The sequence below is a fragment of the Populus euphratica genome, unplaced genomic scaffold, assembly GCF_000495115.2.
Source record: "Populus euphratica unplaced genomic scaffold, PopEup_1.0 scaffold7.1, whole genome shotgun sequence".
NCBI lineage: Eukaryota > Viridiplantae > Streptophyta > Magnoliopsida > Malpighiales > Salicaceae > Populus > Populus euphratica.
Genome location: NW_011499871.1, coordinates 1537513 through 1556364, shown reverse-complemented (window position 1 = coordinate 1556364; position 18852 = coordinate 1537513). Strand labels below are relative to the sequence as shown.

Here is an 18852-nt window from a genome sequence, read left to right as displayed (position 1 = left end):
TTGAATTATATTTGGAATATTATTTTATATTCATAGCCACAGCTAAAATGAACCATGCTAAGAACATATCTTTTGTCTTAATTAGAGTGTTTTAAAAGGAAGTTTCAATTAATTTTATTTATCTATATTTGTTAATGCATTTTGTCCAAATATTTTGTTTATGCTTGAAAAACAACATCATCTTATACATTACCGGAGCCACTTAAGAGAATCATTGAAGAACTTTCAGTTGAAAGGATTTTGCCAGCTATAGAAACTCAATTGAGACACAGAAATAAAAGGACTGAATTGAAAGTTAGTGTATGACGCAAGGACTAGCATGAGGCGCGTACAAAATAAAAACTCTGGAAATTAGAGATTAAAAATTAGATGAGGATACTGGACCGGTATGAAGGGTATTGCGGCTTTCTTGTGATTCTATAAAATAGCTTGTTTTGGTATCCGCCTACAAACTCAAGTGTGCTGTGTATCTTTTATCTCCCCCCCTCCTCCTTGTTTCTTAAATCCTCTCATCTCCTTTCTAGTACCAAGAAAAACACTTGGTATTCGTTTGGTTCTTTACCAAAAGCTTCTCTTCACTTCTTTTTATCGGAGTAAGTGTGTGGAAAAGCAGTTTGTGTCTGTCAAGCAACAGTGGTGGTGGCATAAGAAGGCAGTAGTGGTGGTGGTGGTGGTGATTCTAAACATTTTATGCCTTTATTCCCTCCCTTTTTTTCCCTCTTCGGTAAAGCTATGAACTTTCTTTAAAAAGAAACTCACTTTTGCTTCTTTCTATTGCTGCCATAGTTCTTGGTGTCTCCTCAGTCCTCCCTGACCATATCTTAACGTTTCCGTACTCATATATACCCCTCCCTATCGACCCAGTTTCTTGTCTTTAGACCATCTTCCTCCTTTTTCTTCCTTGTAACTTTCCTTGAAATTTCCCGTCCTTCAATAACCACAACAGGGTCTCTTTATATCCCACCTCCTACCCCTCTTTCTCTTTATTCTCCTCGTGTCCAGTCTCAAAAGAATCTCTCTCTCTTCTTTTAATTCTTTCTAATATTTTTATACCCCCGTCCTTCAATATATACTCTCAGCTTCATTTTCAATGCGAATCTGATATCAGTAAAGAGAAACCCATCAAGAAAATGGATCATCCAGTCAAGTTTAGTGAGCATAGAAACCAAACCAAACTCACAACCTCATTTTTATCAAACCCAGTCCAACACTCTAAACCACCAAAAATTGTACGGATATCAGTAACAGACACTTATGCAACTGACTCTTCAAGTGACGAAGAAAACGAGGTTGCAACAGGCTCTTCCCATAAACGACATGTAACAAGGGTCAAAAAGTTTGTCAATGAAATCTCTATAGAGCCACCATCATCATCAAGAAGGGCTGACTGTGTCCCGGTTGACACGGTTTTGGGGACCAGACCGTCGAGGAGTGCTAGGAAGAAGGTTGGCGATAATGGGTCTCGGACGAGACGTTTTCCGTCGAAGGCAACGGCAACGGCGGTGGTGGGGAAGAAATTTAGAGGAGTGAGACAAAGGCCGTGGGGGAAATGGGCGGCTGAGATTAGAGATCCTTTGAGACGTGTACGGCTGTGGTTGGGCACTTATGATACTGCTGAAGAAGCTGCTATGGTTTATGACAACGCGGCTATTCAGTTGCGTGGACCGGACGCCCTCACCAACTTTATCACTCCTCCGGCTAGGTGTTCACCGCTGGCAGCCACCTCCGGGTACATCTCCGGTGACGAGTCAAATAGTAACTATAATATTAACAATGATGGTGTTGTTAATGTGAGCTCTCCAATCTCAGTGCTCCGGTTTAGTGAAGAGGCCGAGACTCAAAGTGTCAGCTCAAGTAGAGAAATCCGAGATACCGGAAATGAGGTTCCCGAAGTAAAAGAAGACTCCTGTGTATCGGAGAACTTGTCCGATTCTTCGGAGTATAATTCCTCGATCGACAGTCTGTTTCCTCCCACAGCCGACATTTGTGAACTTCGGAGTTCAATGAGGAATATTTTCGAGGAAACGAGTTTTGCTGATGGTGGGTTTTTGAAAGATGATGATTTCAGGGACATGGATTTGGATTTGGATTTCGGGTTCGGTTTATCAAGTTGGAACGTGCAAGACCATTTTCAGGATATTGGTGATTTGTTCGGGTCGGATTCTCTTATAGCTTTTTGAAGATAAATAATGATAATATGATGATGAACGACAGTTCTCGTATCGGCATTGCTGGTTTTCTGGCATTGTCAATTTTGTTTTGGCGAGAAGCAAATATCGGTCGTGTTTTTCCTGATTGGTAGTACCAATTTTGTGTGTTTTTTTTTATTCGTTTTTTTTTTTTTGAATGTAAGAGGTAATTATGTTAAATATGAGTATTGGTAATTTAAAAAAATTAATCTTCGTCACGGTAACGGTGACGGTAGAGTTTGGCTACGTGTGCTTTTGTGGTGTTCTATTTTTAACCTTTGTGAAGGCACATGTTCACTGCACGTGACTCGTCACCATTTTTGAAAAGAGAGAACAGGCTTGACGACTATGAAGGTAATGGAAGACAAACTTAACCACAAAAGGAACATAATGTAAGATAGACTTTGTGGATAAAGAAGTTGTCTATCTGATTCTAGTTTTAGCTCGTGAAAAAACTTAGTAAAAGATTAGATTGGGGGCCTCTGATGTCGCTGAACCAAAAAAAAACCTGATAATTATTTTTTAAAATAAACATAAACGAAATTTGATATTTATATTTAATTTTGATCAATTTAATAAAGTTAGGTTTACATGTGGTACTCATGATCTGCTGTATGCAATCGGGATAACCCTGTAAAAGAATAATGCCATCAAAAATCAATGGTAAAAAAACCTAAAATAAAAATGTAAGTTAATCTAATTAAATATTTCAAACTCATGAGCTGAAAAGTTAATAAAATCATGAATAATAGAATATTAGGAAATCAAATAAAAAAATCTAATTAAAAATGATTGCAACAAAATGAATAACAGCTTAAAAAATAAGAATAAGAATTAAATTTGATTTAAAATAAAATAAACTATAATATTGAGTGATGTAATTCAAAAAATAATTAAATTAAAAGAATGATATAAAATATTGAGGGGTACAATTAAAAAGATTATTTAATTGGGAGAATAATTTTTTAAAAATAAAATTAAAAGAATGGAAACAAATCCAAAAACTGAAAAAACCAAATAAGGATTATATTGGAAGAAGATTATGATTGTATGGATAATCTAAAATAAAAAAATAAAAAAATAACAATGATAAAATCTAAAAAAAAATGAATATTATTTTGGAAATGTGTAGTGGTTGGCTTTGAAACCCAAAAAAAAAAAAGGAAAAAAAAACCACCAACATAAAATCTAATATATTTTTTTTGTCATAAGCATAGTCTATAAATGGAGTTTATATCGAGACGACTAAAATGTTATTATAAAAACTAAAATTTGGTTGCTGAACAGTGTCATATGTATTATTCAAAAACCGTAGATGAAATGACATTTGTATAAATAAATATAAAATGCAATACACGTTTTCATACTTAATAATATTTTATTTATGGAAAAATATTAAAATGCCCCTAATTAAACTCTTTCGTAATAAAAAACAAAACAAAAAAGACAAAAAAAAATAAATTCTCTAGCCTAAAGGCAATGACAATTCTCACCCAGGAACTTTATTGTAAATTCACTAGGCAAATACAAATAAGAAGTAAAAATAACTCTGCCCACTAATGCATGTTGTTTTTACCTTTAAGAGCGCATTAGTGGTTTAAGTGTTCAATAAACAACAAGGATACTATTATATATATGATGTCAATGTTATTTATATGGTGTTGTCAAGGATAAAATTGTAGTTTTATTATTCTAGTCCATGATGATTATAAGTGTGCGAGAGTGTGTACACTAAAGATTCCAATGAAGCTTCATTCTTATGTTATCTTTCTTTATTATGATTGAAGTTTGCATGTTAATTTTATCACTAGATTATAATCAAAGGATGAACATGAAAACAAAGAAGCTTAAGTTATACATGCTTATTTTTTAGCATTTATTATGTTGTGGGTTGGATTAAAAAAATTAAATTAAAATAAAATATTTAAGTTCTAAAAAATTATTTGATATTATTATTAAACGTGATCCAATGGATCATCCTTAAACTTTTTTATCATGATTTTTTTTCTAGTTCTAATTTAATTTATTTTTTTTTTGAGAATTGGCTTGACGTAACCCAATTAACTTGGTCAGTCCATAGATAACCCAATGACCAATAAAAATATGGTTTGGCTTTAATTTTTTTTTTAAATTTTTATTTTTAATATTAAGACAATAACATATAAGATTGACCATGACTTAAATCATAAACTTCATTAAGTGTTACAACTTTGTTTTTTTAAATAGTTTTTCACTTAATGATATGATAACAAAAATAAATGATAGTCGAATTGAGCATCAACTAAATATTGTTATATTTGTTTGAGGTTATAGTAATCTCATAAAAAACAAATAAAACAAATTATTATGATCAATTCAAAATCAATCAAATGTTAAATAATAAAATTGATAAAAAAAATGATAAGAATTAATTCAATCAAAAGAAAAAAAATTGAAAGATGGATTTTTTTTAAAAAATGAATCTACCTGGCATTGTTAGGAAATTGGACCCAACGGATTAACATTAAAATCTCTCAACTCAACTTTTTATCTAGCCCGAGTTTAAAATCAACATGCAAGAGAGTTGACCAAACATAATTTGATTGACTTGGCGGGTTTAAAAACAACTTGAACAACTAATAAAAGCTTGGTTTGGATTCAATTTTTTTTATTTTTTTAATATCAAGATGATAACATATGAGATCGATCCAGATTTTATGACTTAACTTGCAAAATCCGCAATTCTAATCATGGAATCCATTGGGTTTAAAAATTTATTTTTTATAAACTATTTTTTATTTAATGACATGATAATAAAAATAGATGCTTATAAAAATTAAATACTAGTCAAATGTTAAGATATTTATTTGAAACTATAATTTTAAAAAGCTAAAATTAATTATTAAAATTAATTTAAAATTAATAAAATATTAAAGAATTAAATTGAAAGAGAAAGTTTTGAAACATAAAATTTCTTTTTTTTTTTGAAAAAAAGGAAAGGAAAAATGTTTGAATTTTCTTTTTAAAAAATTGAGATGCCGAACAACGAACCATCTGTTTTCCATTTCTCTTGGTAGAGAAAATAACTACTGTGATTGGCAGGTTTATTCATTCATTTTTTCACTTGTCAATTGAGAATTTTGAAATATGAAAAATGGAAAACTAACAACAACGTTCCATTAAAATAAATAAAAAAACTAACAAGAATAGATACATTTATTTTTTTTATTATTAAAAAAAAAGAAGCAAAAACCAAAGGAGAGCGAAGAAGCGCGTGTTTTGATTGATGTATGGGGAATCGAAAGAAAGGCAAATCTGCCGTATCGGAATGGCAAGATTTGACGGCGTGTAGAAGGTGTAAGTCACGGAATACAGTTATTGCCATCCCAGCAGACACAGCCTACCAGCTAGCTCATTGAACAGTACTGACAATCATGCAGAGGGAGGCAAGTGGTGGTGTCCATGGTTTTTTTATTTTTTCCACTGCCGTATCAGACTTTTTCTCCACGTTTCGTTACCGTACCCAACATGTATAAAACAACTCCTTCTGTTGGATGATGGATCTTCGCGTTGAAAAACTGAGATCGGGATCCCATGCCTGTAAATTATTTTGATAGGCAATTGGTACCGTAAAAATGCTTAGAGGTAGCTGTGTCTGTCACCACCGTTCTGCTTAAATCATTTATGATCGAAAGCCAGCAATTTTAGGCCTGAAAATACAATTGCAACATCTGGGTAGGGCAATCACATCGATCAGTTATCGCTATTTTTCCATTTGAAAATACATCTTGGCTCAAGAAAAAAGGAGAGAGAATTAGAGAACGTAAGAGATTGTATGCCAGTTTTTATATGAAATTATGTTTATTTAGTGATTGAGATATTTGTATATGCTGATTAGATGTGTTTATCTCCTTGTAGAGAATAGAGTAAAGACGAAGAACAATTATACATTTTTTTACAAGTAATCTTAAAAAGAATTGTTGATTCTTGCATCTTGATGAAAAATATTGAGTCTTGCAGGGGATTATTAAGAAAGGATAGCATATAAAGGTTAGGTTATCATGAAATAGCCACCGGCGAAAAAGAGGCCTAGAATCCGGCGCCCAGACAACCACCCTGCCGTATGAACTGGCCCAAAGGGGAGGATGTCAGTTTTTTTATCTTGTATTATCACCGGGGCAATTTCATGGACAATCTAGATAGACCAATCATAACATAACGGTTGCGTCAGGCATTTTTCCAGTCTGATTTGATTCAGGGAAACAAAGCTTTATTGTTTTCTTCCCAAGTTCGGCAACCTGTGCTGAAGTTTTGAAAGCATCCAATCAAACCATGAGCCAGGTTTTAAGTTTTTTATATTTATGTAACATAATGGAATCAAGTGGGATCGACATGTTAAAATGGCATTTCTCTGATTTCAAAGTGGAGAAAGATGGCAATAATTGTGTTCTTAGACGACAAAGTCCGATGGAACATATAGAATCAATGATAAGTGCAGGGAGGGTTTGAGTCATTTTTTCAGGTGAAGAGAGAGACTCATTTCGGGTCCTTCTCTCATGAGTTTGTCTACTAGTGAAATTCAGCAAATCAAGGGGAATCATTCTTAAGTCAAACTGGCTATGAGTCAACCGTTTACCTATGTATACTACTCTGTTGTTTAGTATTCCTTACATGTAAACTTAGACTAACTTATATTATTAAAGCAAAATTAAGGGGGTGTTTTAACTGGAGGTTTCAAAAAAAATTATTTTTTCCTCTTCAAATTATTTTTAAAATTTTTTTTGAATGATTTTGATATACCCATATTAAAAATAATTTTTAAAAAATAAAAGATAAATTATTTTTATATATTTTCACGTGAAAAACACTCCGCTGCTACAATCTTAAACATTTCTATATGTGATAAACAGTTTATCCGCGACGTTTTGTTTATCCGGGCTCAACTACAAATAGACCAACTCTATACATAGTCCAAGGCGAGTAATTCAGTTTATGGGCTGACCATCACTCCTATTGGACCAACCCACAAAGGAAGAAAGCAGGATAATTAGGTCTAATCAATCAGGTTTATGATAAAATAGCCCGATTTGCAAGAACCCCGGAAGACATTTGTCCAAAAAACAAGAACTCCGAAAGACAGTTGCGACTTTTCAATGGCTAGGATCAATAATCTCATTAGCTGGAGTTGCCGGGAAAGCCACCAGACTCTGGCAATTTGACCGCACACCTCTGCAGTACAGAAAAACTCATCTGATCTACACCCATACATGGCCTCACACAAAAGCAAGCAGTAACATGAGCTGATATATATTCCTCATACTAAGGCGTCTCGTCTCGTACCTGAGCAAGTGACCATGCCTCCAGCAACAAGACAAAAGTACTCTTATAAGCCACATTTGTCTCTTTTCATCTGTGACAATATCTCTTACCAATCTAGTCCTGCCCATATTGCCAATTGATTTAAATGTAAGACATGTCAAACGGAACGGTGTTGAAGGGTGAATAGAGATGTCACTTTCTGGTAGATTTTGTCTTAATTTGTGGTGCCACCGTTTCCGGCTTTATAAATGCAGGCTGATGAGAGCAATTCACGCTGGACAACATATGGCTACTTGCGTAGGCTAGCTAAAACTGGGATTTTTTTCCCGACTTCTTATCCCCAGTTGATGCATGAGGACAGTATTTGATTCATGTTGGTCCGGAGAATTTAAATCTTGGGTCCCCCAGATTCATACGCATTGCATGATTATTTATGATGTATTCGAGCTAAACAACCACCCTTTCTTTCTCCCAGTACAGGCTTTTCAGCCAAGATTGCAATCGATCCCTTGATGTGGATACCTACAGCAACAGAAGCTCAACATGGAGGAGAGGAACTCGTCTCTCAGAACTAAACTGGTGCCTAATGTCTGAAAGGATTGCCACCAATCTCTGCATAATAGGATTTAAATCCAGACATTAGGCGACGACTTGATCGAACGTTTTTACCACGATCGAAGCAATGCATGTCTCTGTTTTCCCCGAATCATCAACAGCTTAGAGGATAAATATTGGTTACTCCATGATTTTCATGTCTTAGTTCCTTGTTGCAACATCACTATCGATCGTTTATCAATGCCCTATCAAATCCATGTCACGAACATTGCAAACCAAGTCACCTGCCATTCCAGAACGAGACATGGCCACGTCAAGATTTGTTGGAAACATAACAACACTCTTGCCTCTTTCTTTTCCAATAATAATCACATCCCTTGTTATGACCTTTGCTCGTAACTGGTACCTTTCCTCTACCTCTTTGGATATGTAGGAGGTCACGGCAGACTAACCACACAAAAAATAAAAAAAGGTTTTTCAGTCCCAATTGGGGCATAGATTTGGCAACAAATAAGTCCAAGATTTGTAGATTCATTCAAAAAGAAAACAATCTCTGAGGATCTTCTTAGTTATTCTCCAGGAATACAATCAATCATGGACGTACACGTCATGTCAGGTTAACGGTTTTGTTTCTTGTACCACCTCGTTCAGTGCAATTGTCTCAACTAGACCAGGCCCTCTCCTGGTCCCCCTGGTCCCTATTGAATCCAGCTAATTCATCTCTGTTTTTAGAGTACAGTTTTGAATTGTGGTCCTGCTGCCACATTTTTGGACCCTCCATCTTGGATAAGAATAACCCTCCTGTCCCATTTACTAGCCCATCGGATCTGGGCTTCTTTATCTTCATTGCCCAGTAATTATTTGTTGTTTTATCACAGCCACATGGTATCTGGTATTTTTCAGTGGTTCGCAGGGTCTAAAATAGACCTTCTACATTTTCCGTGGTGAAAATAGATATACACAGAGATTGTTTTCTTTTTGTTATTTTAAATATTTTTGAAGAAATTTAATTTTTTTTTTATTTTTTTCTTGTTATTTGAATATATTGATATGAAAAATAAATTTTAAAAAATAAAAAATTATTTCGATATATTTCCAAGCACAATACACTTTAAAAATAACTGTTATCACAATACTAAATTGGCTCATAAAAAATAGAAAATAGATATATACTTTAAAAATATATTAAAATATTTTTAAATAAAAAATATTTTAAATATCAAGATATGAAAGTAACTTATAAAATAATTATATATTAAACTAGGAACATGGTGCGTGTAAAATCTCACATCAATGAGTGAGGAGTTAATTGCTAACTTTATTAGTGGTGTTGGTCGCTGACCTGTTGTGAGTGTTCTGGGGTGTCAAGCTCAATGATAAACTTGCGTTACTAGAAACAAAATTGTGAGGGTAAAAAGTCCAAAACAGACAATATATAGCTGGTTAGACCAGGCTATTGCATTTGACATCAAAGCCGATTTTACTAGCTATTCAATATTGCTAATAGAGTCGTCGAAATTCTTAAATGAGATGGGTTGTAAGATCTCACGTTAACAAGCGAGGAATTAGTTACTGATCTTATTAATAGTGTTGGTCACTAACCTATTGTAAATATTTTGGGGTGTCAAGTTTAGCGATAGGCTAGCGTCATAAAAAATAAAATTATAAGAATAAAAAATTTAAAATAAATAATATACAATAAATTGAAATTGAATTATTATAGCGTGAGTGCATGGCGTGTACGAGAAAGAGAGAATGCCACCGTATTTTGAAATTAAATTAAAGATAACTTTCAAGATGAGCCGATTATACGTACATGTATTATAAGCTATTATAAGCTAGTAAGAAATGTGGAACTTAATATTTTAGGTCGAATAAAGTCTTTTCGTTGTCATTAAAACCAATTTGTTAAAGGCAAATAAACCATCTAAACTTAAATATATTCTCAAAATTTAAAAAAGTAAACTCTGATTATATGACGAGAAACCTACTTATGTATCTAGTTTTTTTTTTTTTAAAAAAAAAACATTACTTGACCTTTTAAATAAGTTTGAGAGGAAGCCATCCCAGAATTCGGGGAAGTCTAGAGTGTTGAGAGTCACTATCAATACATATTTTATATTATAGTTATATATATATTTTTTTTTAAATAATGTTTATCTAAATTTAAGTGGTTTTTCATTGTAGCATATTATGGAATAGAAAATTATATCTATATTAACTAAAAGTGACAAGAATATTTTTATTTAAATTTAAAAATATCTTTTTTAATTCTTCTCTGCCTACTTCTTGTATTTATCTATTAAAATAAGTACCGGTAATAACTCCTACATCACTCTAAAATTTCTCCCAGATTTTTCGCCTAGCAATAAATGCTTTGGTACTGCCACTTATTTATTATAGAAAACTCTTTGGTACTGCCACTTATTCATTACAGAAAACTCTAAATCAAGTTGGTTTTCACTCTAGTAATTCACGTTGATATTTTTTATTTCATTTTTAATCTAGTCCTCGATTTTTTCTTATTGCACCCTTTTAGGTCTAAATTCATGATAAATTTATCAAGAATTTTAAGGAGGGACAAAATCAAAATAGAGGGAACAAAAATGTAAAACAAGGAAACGGGTTACAGTTTAAAAAATATAGCAAAAAGTTCACTCTGGCTCTCTTTCTTTTTAAACGATAAATTCCCAAGCCCTCTATATTTTAATAATTCAATTATGATATAAATTTTTATTTTTCAATTATTGTTTTAAGGAAAAAAAAGAAAATAGTTGGGTTTCAATTGTAAAAAGAAATGGTATCGATTAACACAGATTATGACTATAAAAAAATATCAATTTATGTATTAAGAGTTCCATTCAATACATGAATTTTCAAATAGGTGTTTTTGTGTCCTCTCCATCGAAGTCATTTTACTATACAAATAAAAAAAAATCATTGAAAAATAGAACACCCACCACCCATACATACATACGTATATACATACATGCATGATTGTTCATGTATTGTGGGTGGAAAATAAGGCAGGTAGGCCCACGGTCACCCACCGACAGCTAGGTGAGGAGACCAGGTTTGTTTTTGGAGAGATTCTGGTTATGAAAGACAGATAGATATCGAAGTGGAAGTAGTACGTGTCGTGTGTGTGTGTGTGTAGTAATTTATGGTGGGATGTCATGACGACTTGTGCCTGCTGGGTGATATCAATGCGCGTAATTAAGCTCACTTTTCCAGCGCGCTCTTCTTGGGCCGCTTGCAAGTGCCCACAGCAGCTCTCCACTCCCATGAATTCCACACCTCTCATAATATATAATGTTTCCAGCAACCTTTCCATCGGAACTCACACATGTATTTTGCGCTCCATTTTCTTCCAAGATTGACTTCTTTTACTCTTGGTCTCAACAGATAATAACCGTATCCAAAGCAGTGCAAAAAGGTGCCCGGTTACATGCTTCGTTGTTGGAAGGTGGTGTGTTCTTAAATAATAGATTTCTTATTGTCGTGGAAAATAGTTTTTAGTGATTGTACAATTAAAAATAAGTTGAAGAAAAAAATTAATGGCAATTTGAGTTAATATTTTATAATTATATCCTAGGTCAATCAATCTAATATTTAAAAATGAAATTAAAAAATAACTTAAAAAAAATAAAAAAAATAATTAGAATAATAAGGATCAAAGTTGATATAAAAATAAAATTAAAAAAAATAATGTGAAAGCCTCAAGCTAATATGAGTTGGCATGATAAATTCACAATTCAAATTGTGAAGTTGAGATATCTTTATGGAAATTAAATAAAAAAAAGTTTAGTCTTAAATAAATTCAATGCTGAATAATGAAATTGAAAAAAAAATCGGTGTATAAAGAGATAAAAAAACCAATATCAATCTACGTTAGTATTTTATACACGTAACTTGGGTTATAAAATTGTGATCACTACATTATAGGAACCACGAAATTCAATCATCAACCAATCCAATTTTAAAGAATGAGGTTGAAAAGAGAAAAACTAATTTTAAAAAAGGAGCTAAAGCAAAAAAAAAACTAAATTTGATATAAAAATAAAACAAAACAAGATGATTAGGGATAAAATTAAAATAATAATAATAATAATAATAATATATATAAAAAAGAAATAAAATAAAAAAACAAAAACCACAATTAAAATAAAAACTAAATTGAATAAAAACTTTTTAATTTTAGCTAGATATCACAATTATCAATGAGAAAAAAAAAGAGGGGAGAAAAATAATCATCACAAACCATCCCACCTCACACATGCCATCTAATTGGATGTGCCGCCACTTAAGAGGCACTGCACACGTCTCGTGAAAATTATGAGTGCCTAATAAATTTTTTTTAAAATGACATTTTATATTTTTAGATTACTGAATTCTCTCTGAGTTAATAACAGAAAAATCATAATCAAATGACCCAAAAAACCCAGATACAAGCCTAAGAAAACCTGAGTTTAAGGTTAATTTCATAATTTTAATTTTCAAATTAAATTGAAATTTAAAAAAAAAACCTAAAGGCATGTTAAATGATTTTTGCTTTTAAAGTCTATTTACTAATTTTACCATGCATTATTAGAAATGTGAGATGACTGGTATACTCTATGTCAATTAGACAATGACAAATGAATGTAGTGGAAAAGAGCAAAGTTAAGTGATTTTGTTTTTTTAAGAATAACAAGATAATCATTTTATTACGCACAATTAATTCTCGAGCTACGAGTCCCATTATTAATGTATTTATTATATAGAAGTGATGGCCTCCGGTTGGATTTTATTTGTCATGTAGTTGGAAAGAAACATTTGAAATGTTCAACCTTCCTGGACCAACAAAGAAAACCCAAACTGGGCCTCTGCAACCTAAACCTGTTTTCTGTGACTTTCGAGATACAACGGGCTGTCACTGTGGAAGTCGCGGGCAGGAGCCCAAAGTTTATGCGATTTTTTCTTTTTAATTTTCTTTCGAACCGAACAGTTCCAAGTCCACAACAAGGAAAAAGGTAGACCGATGAGTTTAAACCTTGGCAAGGGTTTGTCTTGGGCTAAATCCACCTATGTACACCATGTTTTCTTTCACAATTCCATCAAATATATCCTTATACTCTTATTTCGATCAATTAAACAAGTGTCCTTTCCAAAATTGATAATTTTTATATATATAATCGTACAGGGTGGGACAAACGAGTGGTGTTCGTGTTCGTGTATATTATATTTTCATTCGAGATCTAACTTGTAAAAAATTGTCAATTTTGCAAAATCATACTCAAATAACTGAAATTGGGAATACACATGATTTGAATTGAAAATACAGAACCTTATGTGAAGGATTTATGAAAACACGGGGTGCAAATAGAGCACGTATAGCCGTTTATCGTACCATTACCTGAAACCTCAGATTTTGATAAAGAAAACAAGGAATGGAGGAAGCACGTGCAAAGCCCGTTTGTGCAGAGGAAGCACTGGATCTGCTAAACTGTGTAGCACAATCGCGTTATGATCAAGACAAACTTGTCCGTCTCTTGCATGTTTTGAGACGGTATGTGCTCATTAAGGTATGTTTTACCTCTTATTTTGCGACTTCGAGTTGTTATTTTTGTTGTTGTTTCAGTTTAGATTTTTGTTACACGTGAGTTCTTGGTTTGAAGGACTGTGTGTGCTTTGTGTACTTGTTGACATGATTATGTTGAGAATTGTCAAATTCATGATCCTTTTATGGAAAAGACTCGTAATTGGTAGGTCAATTTTGATAGAAAGGTTGTAACTTTGAAGGTGTATTCTTCAAAGAAAAAAAGAAGCAGCAGAAAGGTGTAACTTTGGAGTTGTTTGGAGCTTTATATTTGTGGGATTGATGTTATTTTGGAACCGAGGGTTAGCACTGGGTTATGAAACTTTCTTTGCCTTGAATTTGGCCTCCCAGATGTCAAAAAGTACATGCAATTGTGTTGTGCATTTACTTCTTTCTATGTCAAGTTTGCTACTCATGGTACCTCCCATCTAACTTAGTCTTGCATTATACCTGATCGAATAATTGTTTCTTTTTGAACTGTCGAATTACTCTGCTATTTTGCTCATTGATTTGAGAAGGGTGACATTGTTGTCTCTCTCTGATTGTTCTTGAGAACATTAACTTTGCTTTCCTGGATCAATCTAGTTCAATGTTAAGATCTGTCTCATTCGCCCTTTCTCTGAATATGATTCTTCTCCCTTTGAAGGGTGGGGAAGATAAAATGTTCATTGATCAAAGGCTTTCCTTGTTGTATTTATCACTTGATGGTTAAATTTTAATTCGCTATGAAATTCCCACGGGAATAATGGCAGCATGATGCGAATTCTGGCATCTGGTGAGGGCAGAAAAGATGCTATATAGCTTCAAGGCCTAATAAATTATAGGGGGTTGATTCAAAGGGTCCAACCAATGGAACTTAGTATCACGGTGTAGAAAAAAAGAAAAAAAACTCGGTGATCATTAATTCTTGCATAAAAAATATCTTGCTCCAATGTTGATGTAGTCTTCAGAACTATCTGAAATATCAAGCTATGAGCTAGCTGGCTGCAATTTTTTATTTTTAAATAAAAGCACCTTCAAATAAGTTCTCAACCTGAGACTTTAAGAAACAATCTACAGATAAACATTGACATGTCTTTGGGACAACTGTTCCCAAGTGACCTTATTTTCTAATTGTTCAAATGGTTTACGGCATTATATGGATTTGTTGTACATTCATGTGCTTAAAAAAATCTTATTTTATTACACTGTTTTTTGCTTTGGTGATATTTCTGTACAGAAAGTGAAGAAGTTCACGCTAACTGATCAGGAGCAACGAGAAGAAAATTCAGTTTCCTATAAAGCTTGATTAGAATCCTGTGCTGGTGGGGTTGTCTGAGATCTATTCAGATATTTAGTGCTGTGAACCTGCTTTCTCTCCTTCCATTGTGAAGGCCTAATGGATACCATTCAGTTTTAGACTCGTACAAAACATTTTAAGTTGTCGGAAAAGATTACGCTCACTTGATTTTGACTAGGAATCCATTTGGAAGTTAGAAAGCTGAGTTGTAATTTTAAAGAATTCTAACAGATTAATGCCAAACTCTATTTTCTAAATTTGTTGCTATTATTCATTCCGAGTTTGAAAATTTAAGATGTTCTGTAACGGGTGTCCTAGCAGCAGGGCTGGTGACTGGCGATGGTCTTCTAATTATGAGGGCCATGTTTGTGTCCAAGCATTTTAACATATCACAGGTAATCAGGTATACTTCTTAATCTAAATCTGCATGGTTGCACTGATGTTGATTTGAAGCTCTGTAGCTCTAGGTCGGTTGTGCATTTTGCTTAATATCAATAAATGACACAAGGCTGCACTAATCCAACACTAGTTGAACGTGGCTATCCTCAATTTCCGACCAAATTATATCATACTTCTACAATTTCACAGTCTCCCCAAAAGATGCAAAGTCTATTTTGCACGAATGATCATTGTCCTGCCACAAAGCCACAACACCCTGTTCTCTATGAAAAGATTATGGTGAGTATATGAAGCAGCTTAATTTTTTACCGACACGACACTGATGCATGCCATGTTTACAAACGTGAAATTGCTGCTAAGGGGCAAGAAGCTGAACCATATTTGGGGGTAAATGGGAGCAAAGGCAGAAGAAGATCAAGGCTGCCTCCAAACAAGGTGATAGCATTAGCAACAACAACAACAAATTCGTCACAACTCAGAAACAATCCATTCATACAAATATCAACAGACTAAAATAAAAGATACACGCACATCACTCCCATAATCTAACCCAAACCTCCCTATCTCCTTATCCAAAGTTTAACCATTTCAGAAGCTGTGAGATAAGTCTGCCGCGTGAATGAGGTATGTGAGCACTAGTGCCACCAACATCAGCACGTATGCAATGCCTTGGTCAATTGATGTCCCTGATTTAAAAAAAATAAAAAAATACTCCCTTTAATTCTCGGACAAAACCATATAATGGTTAAAACATCAAAGCATGTACAGATCATTTTGGATGTGCAAACAATCGTTTCCCTCTAACGGCAAGAGTCATGAACAATTGCACTGGCACCATTGATACAGGCATTTTAATTTTGTTGTGAGTTTTGTTCAAGAACGAATACAATTTCTTCAAGGGCTTTTTTATTATTAAATTCCCCGTAGCTCCTAACAATCATGACCATAAATAATTGTTGCTAAACAACTTCAATGCAAAAGGTCAAATATAACAGAAAATCAGGGATGCATAACCATAATTCGAATCATTTCCTAAATAAACACAAATGCTCACGAATAACTAATCCTAATTAATTCCAATAACTTCCTGATCCATTTCTTTACCTAAATCACCCAGCAAAGAAATCCCCACAGGCTCACATTTTCGAGAAAATACTCTAGTACTCCTGTATTACCAATAATTATTGATAAATCCCATTTTCCAAAACCTACAAATTTCTTGCATTAACAATTCTGAAACTAAATCTACCTTTTATCTCTATCACAGTTTCAGTTTCCTTTTCCTTTCTTCTGGAATAAGTAACACCACAACTTTTATAAAGAGAATATACAACATAAAAACTAAAACGCAGCATGCAGCACATTAAGCCAAAGATTAAAAATAAAAAAAAACCCGTAGATCTACAAACATGCCCGTGTATGTGTGAAAGAATACAGGTTTCTCATGAACCCAAGATTTACCTTCGTATAAAAATACAAACACATATAAACAAGAATGCATAACGAAAGTTTTGGTTTTTTACCATCACTGGTGGGGGCAGGAGCTGGAGCTTGGGCCTGAGCAACAGGCAGAACAAAGGCAGAAGCAAGAGCAAGAGCAACAGCAGCTACAACAATCCTGGAAACACCAGCCATTTTTCTTCTTCTTTTGATTTCTCTCTCTGCAGCCTCTCAAAAATCTCTGCTGTTATGAAGAGCCGGCGCAGAGAGAAGAAAAAAAAATCACAAGGAGTTTGTGCCTTTTTCAGGACAAGATGCTACGATTTAATGATGTGATGATGTTTCCGTTGTAGGATCGAACTTGCCTAGGTTTATATATTTGGTAAGAAAACCAGTCAATCCGGTGTGGTGGTAACAAAAGTAGTGTGGGGGCCCAGGCGCATGTTTCGGTGAGGGGGAGAGAGAAGAGCCATGTGACCGTCTGGCGATGGATTCCCGCCACTGACAGGTTATGTTCCTGCAAGTTATGAGTTGGCGCCATATGCTCCACTTCTGATTCGTCCACGTTTTCTTTTTTTATTTTCACTTTAATACCCTTTTTATCTTAAAAAAAAAATCTTCCCTTTTCCTTGTTCTTTAGCATATTACATGCACATCCTTGATGTTTACCAAACATGCCCTGTATTTGTATTTTGGATTTTAATCTTGTGTTTGCTAATAAATTGTTAATGCTTCGATTTTCTAAGTTTTTCCTTGTAATTCGAAAATCTTGATCAATAATCTTTATTTTTTCCCATCAACATGGAAAGTACAATTTATATTTAAAAAATTGTTTCTTTTTAAAATATTTAATAACACATGTCTATCAGATTCATCTGTATATCTACATTAATATATTTGTGTATAAAACTATATTTTATGTTGGTGCAATGTCCCATAGCAATTCTCAAAGCTAATTTTTATTTAATTATATAATGATTAAAATAAATATTTGAAAGAGTTTAAAAGATTTAAAATTTGGAAGAGGAAAGTATTTCCTAAGTCGAGGTCTTTATTAATTATTTATGTATTTTCTTGTTTTGATGAAAAATATATATATTTTTATCAACAATATCATTTTTTTAAAATAAAAATTCAGGATAACTAAAATAAATGTTGGCTAGAATCTCAATATTTTAAATAAAAGAGTGGAAAAAAAAATATTTCTGGATGCAAAACTCTCATTTCCTTATTAATTTATTTTTTTCAAGACAAAAATATATATTTTTCTATTATTATTAGCATTTTTTTCCTAAGCAAAAACTATCGTAATGTAAAAGGCAAGTTAAGAAAAAATAGAAAAATGTCTTCATAAAGAAACAAAGAATAATTAATTCGTGAAATAAATATAAAAATAACAATAAAAGACTATTTAGTATCCATAGGATATTCATGTGTAATGTTATATATATATATATATATATAAAATTTATTGCGTATTAATCACATATATAATTGTTAAAAAAATTTGTTGCAAATATAAGCATAAAATATCTAATTTTATATGAAAAATCACAAGATAGACATCATTTTAATTATTAATTTAAATAGAGAATTAGTTAAAAAAAATTAAAAAAATTTTACTAGTCTAAAAAACTAAATTCACATGCTTAGCCTCAAATGGGAAAAGACCAATCAGGCTTGCTTATATGATTTTTCTTTTTATATCGAGTAAACAACAAATCATTCACTCAATAAAAAAAAAACTGCATCAGGTTATGCATCCTCTGATGCAATAATTTTTGAAAAATCAAGAACATTTTCTTAAAATTTAAAGCTCCATTACCAATATTTTTTTTTATCAAAAAACATTATTGATACATCATAAAAATCTAAATTACCCCATTTTTAACTTGAAAAGATTCGAAAATCTCTCAAAAATAGAATCCAAAAAGCCTTTACGAGCTCTAACCTACCTTACCCGACAAGATCATTAGAAAAAAAATCATCATCATCAAATCTCACTTATGCATCTAAATTATTCTCCTCTCATTTCTATTCCCCGATGGTAGAGATTGAAAAGTCACGAAAATAAAGTTTGAGAATTAAAAAAGATATAAAATAAAAAAATCCAA

General features: G+C 32.9%; 1 protein-coding gene and 1 long non-coding RNA gene across 2 annotated transcripts; one reads left to right on the top strand and one right to left on the bottom strand.

The window, feature by feature from the left end:
* Positions 1–400: 400 nt before the first annotated feature.
* On the top strand, positions 401–2435 carry LOC105127365 (ethylene-responsive transcription factor CRF1). The gene has a single exon (XM_011028631.1). The coding sequence runs from the start codon at positions 1131–1133 to the stop codon at positions 2178–2180; it is 1050 nt and encodes a 349-aa protein (XP_011026933.1). The 5' UTR covers positions 401–1130; the 3' UTR covers positions 2181–2435.
* Positions 2436–15719: 13284 nt separating this feature from the next.
* Positions 15720–17102, bottom strand: LOC105127364 (uncharacterized). Its single transcript, XR_842615.1, has 2 exons — positions 16822–17102; positions 15720–15984 (listed from the first exon to the last, which is right to left on the bottom strand). It is a non-coding gene; the product is annotated as an uncharacterized LOC105127364 (long non-coding RNA).
* Positions 17103–18852: the final 1750 nt, after the last annotated feature.

Excerpts from the sequence above, each read along its gene's own strand:
- LOC105127365 (XM_011028631.1), top strand. The coding sequence starts at position 1,131 with ATGGATCATCCAGTCAAGTTTAGTGAGCATAGAAACCAAACCAAACTC.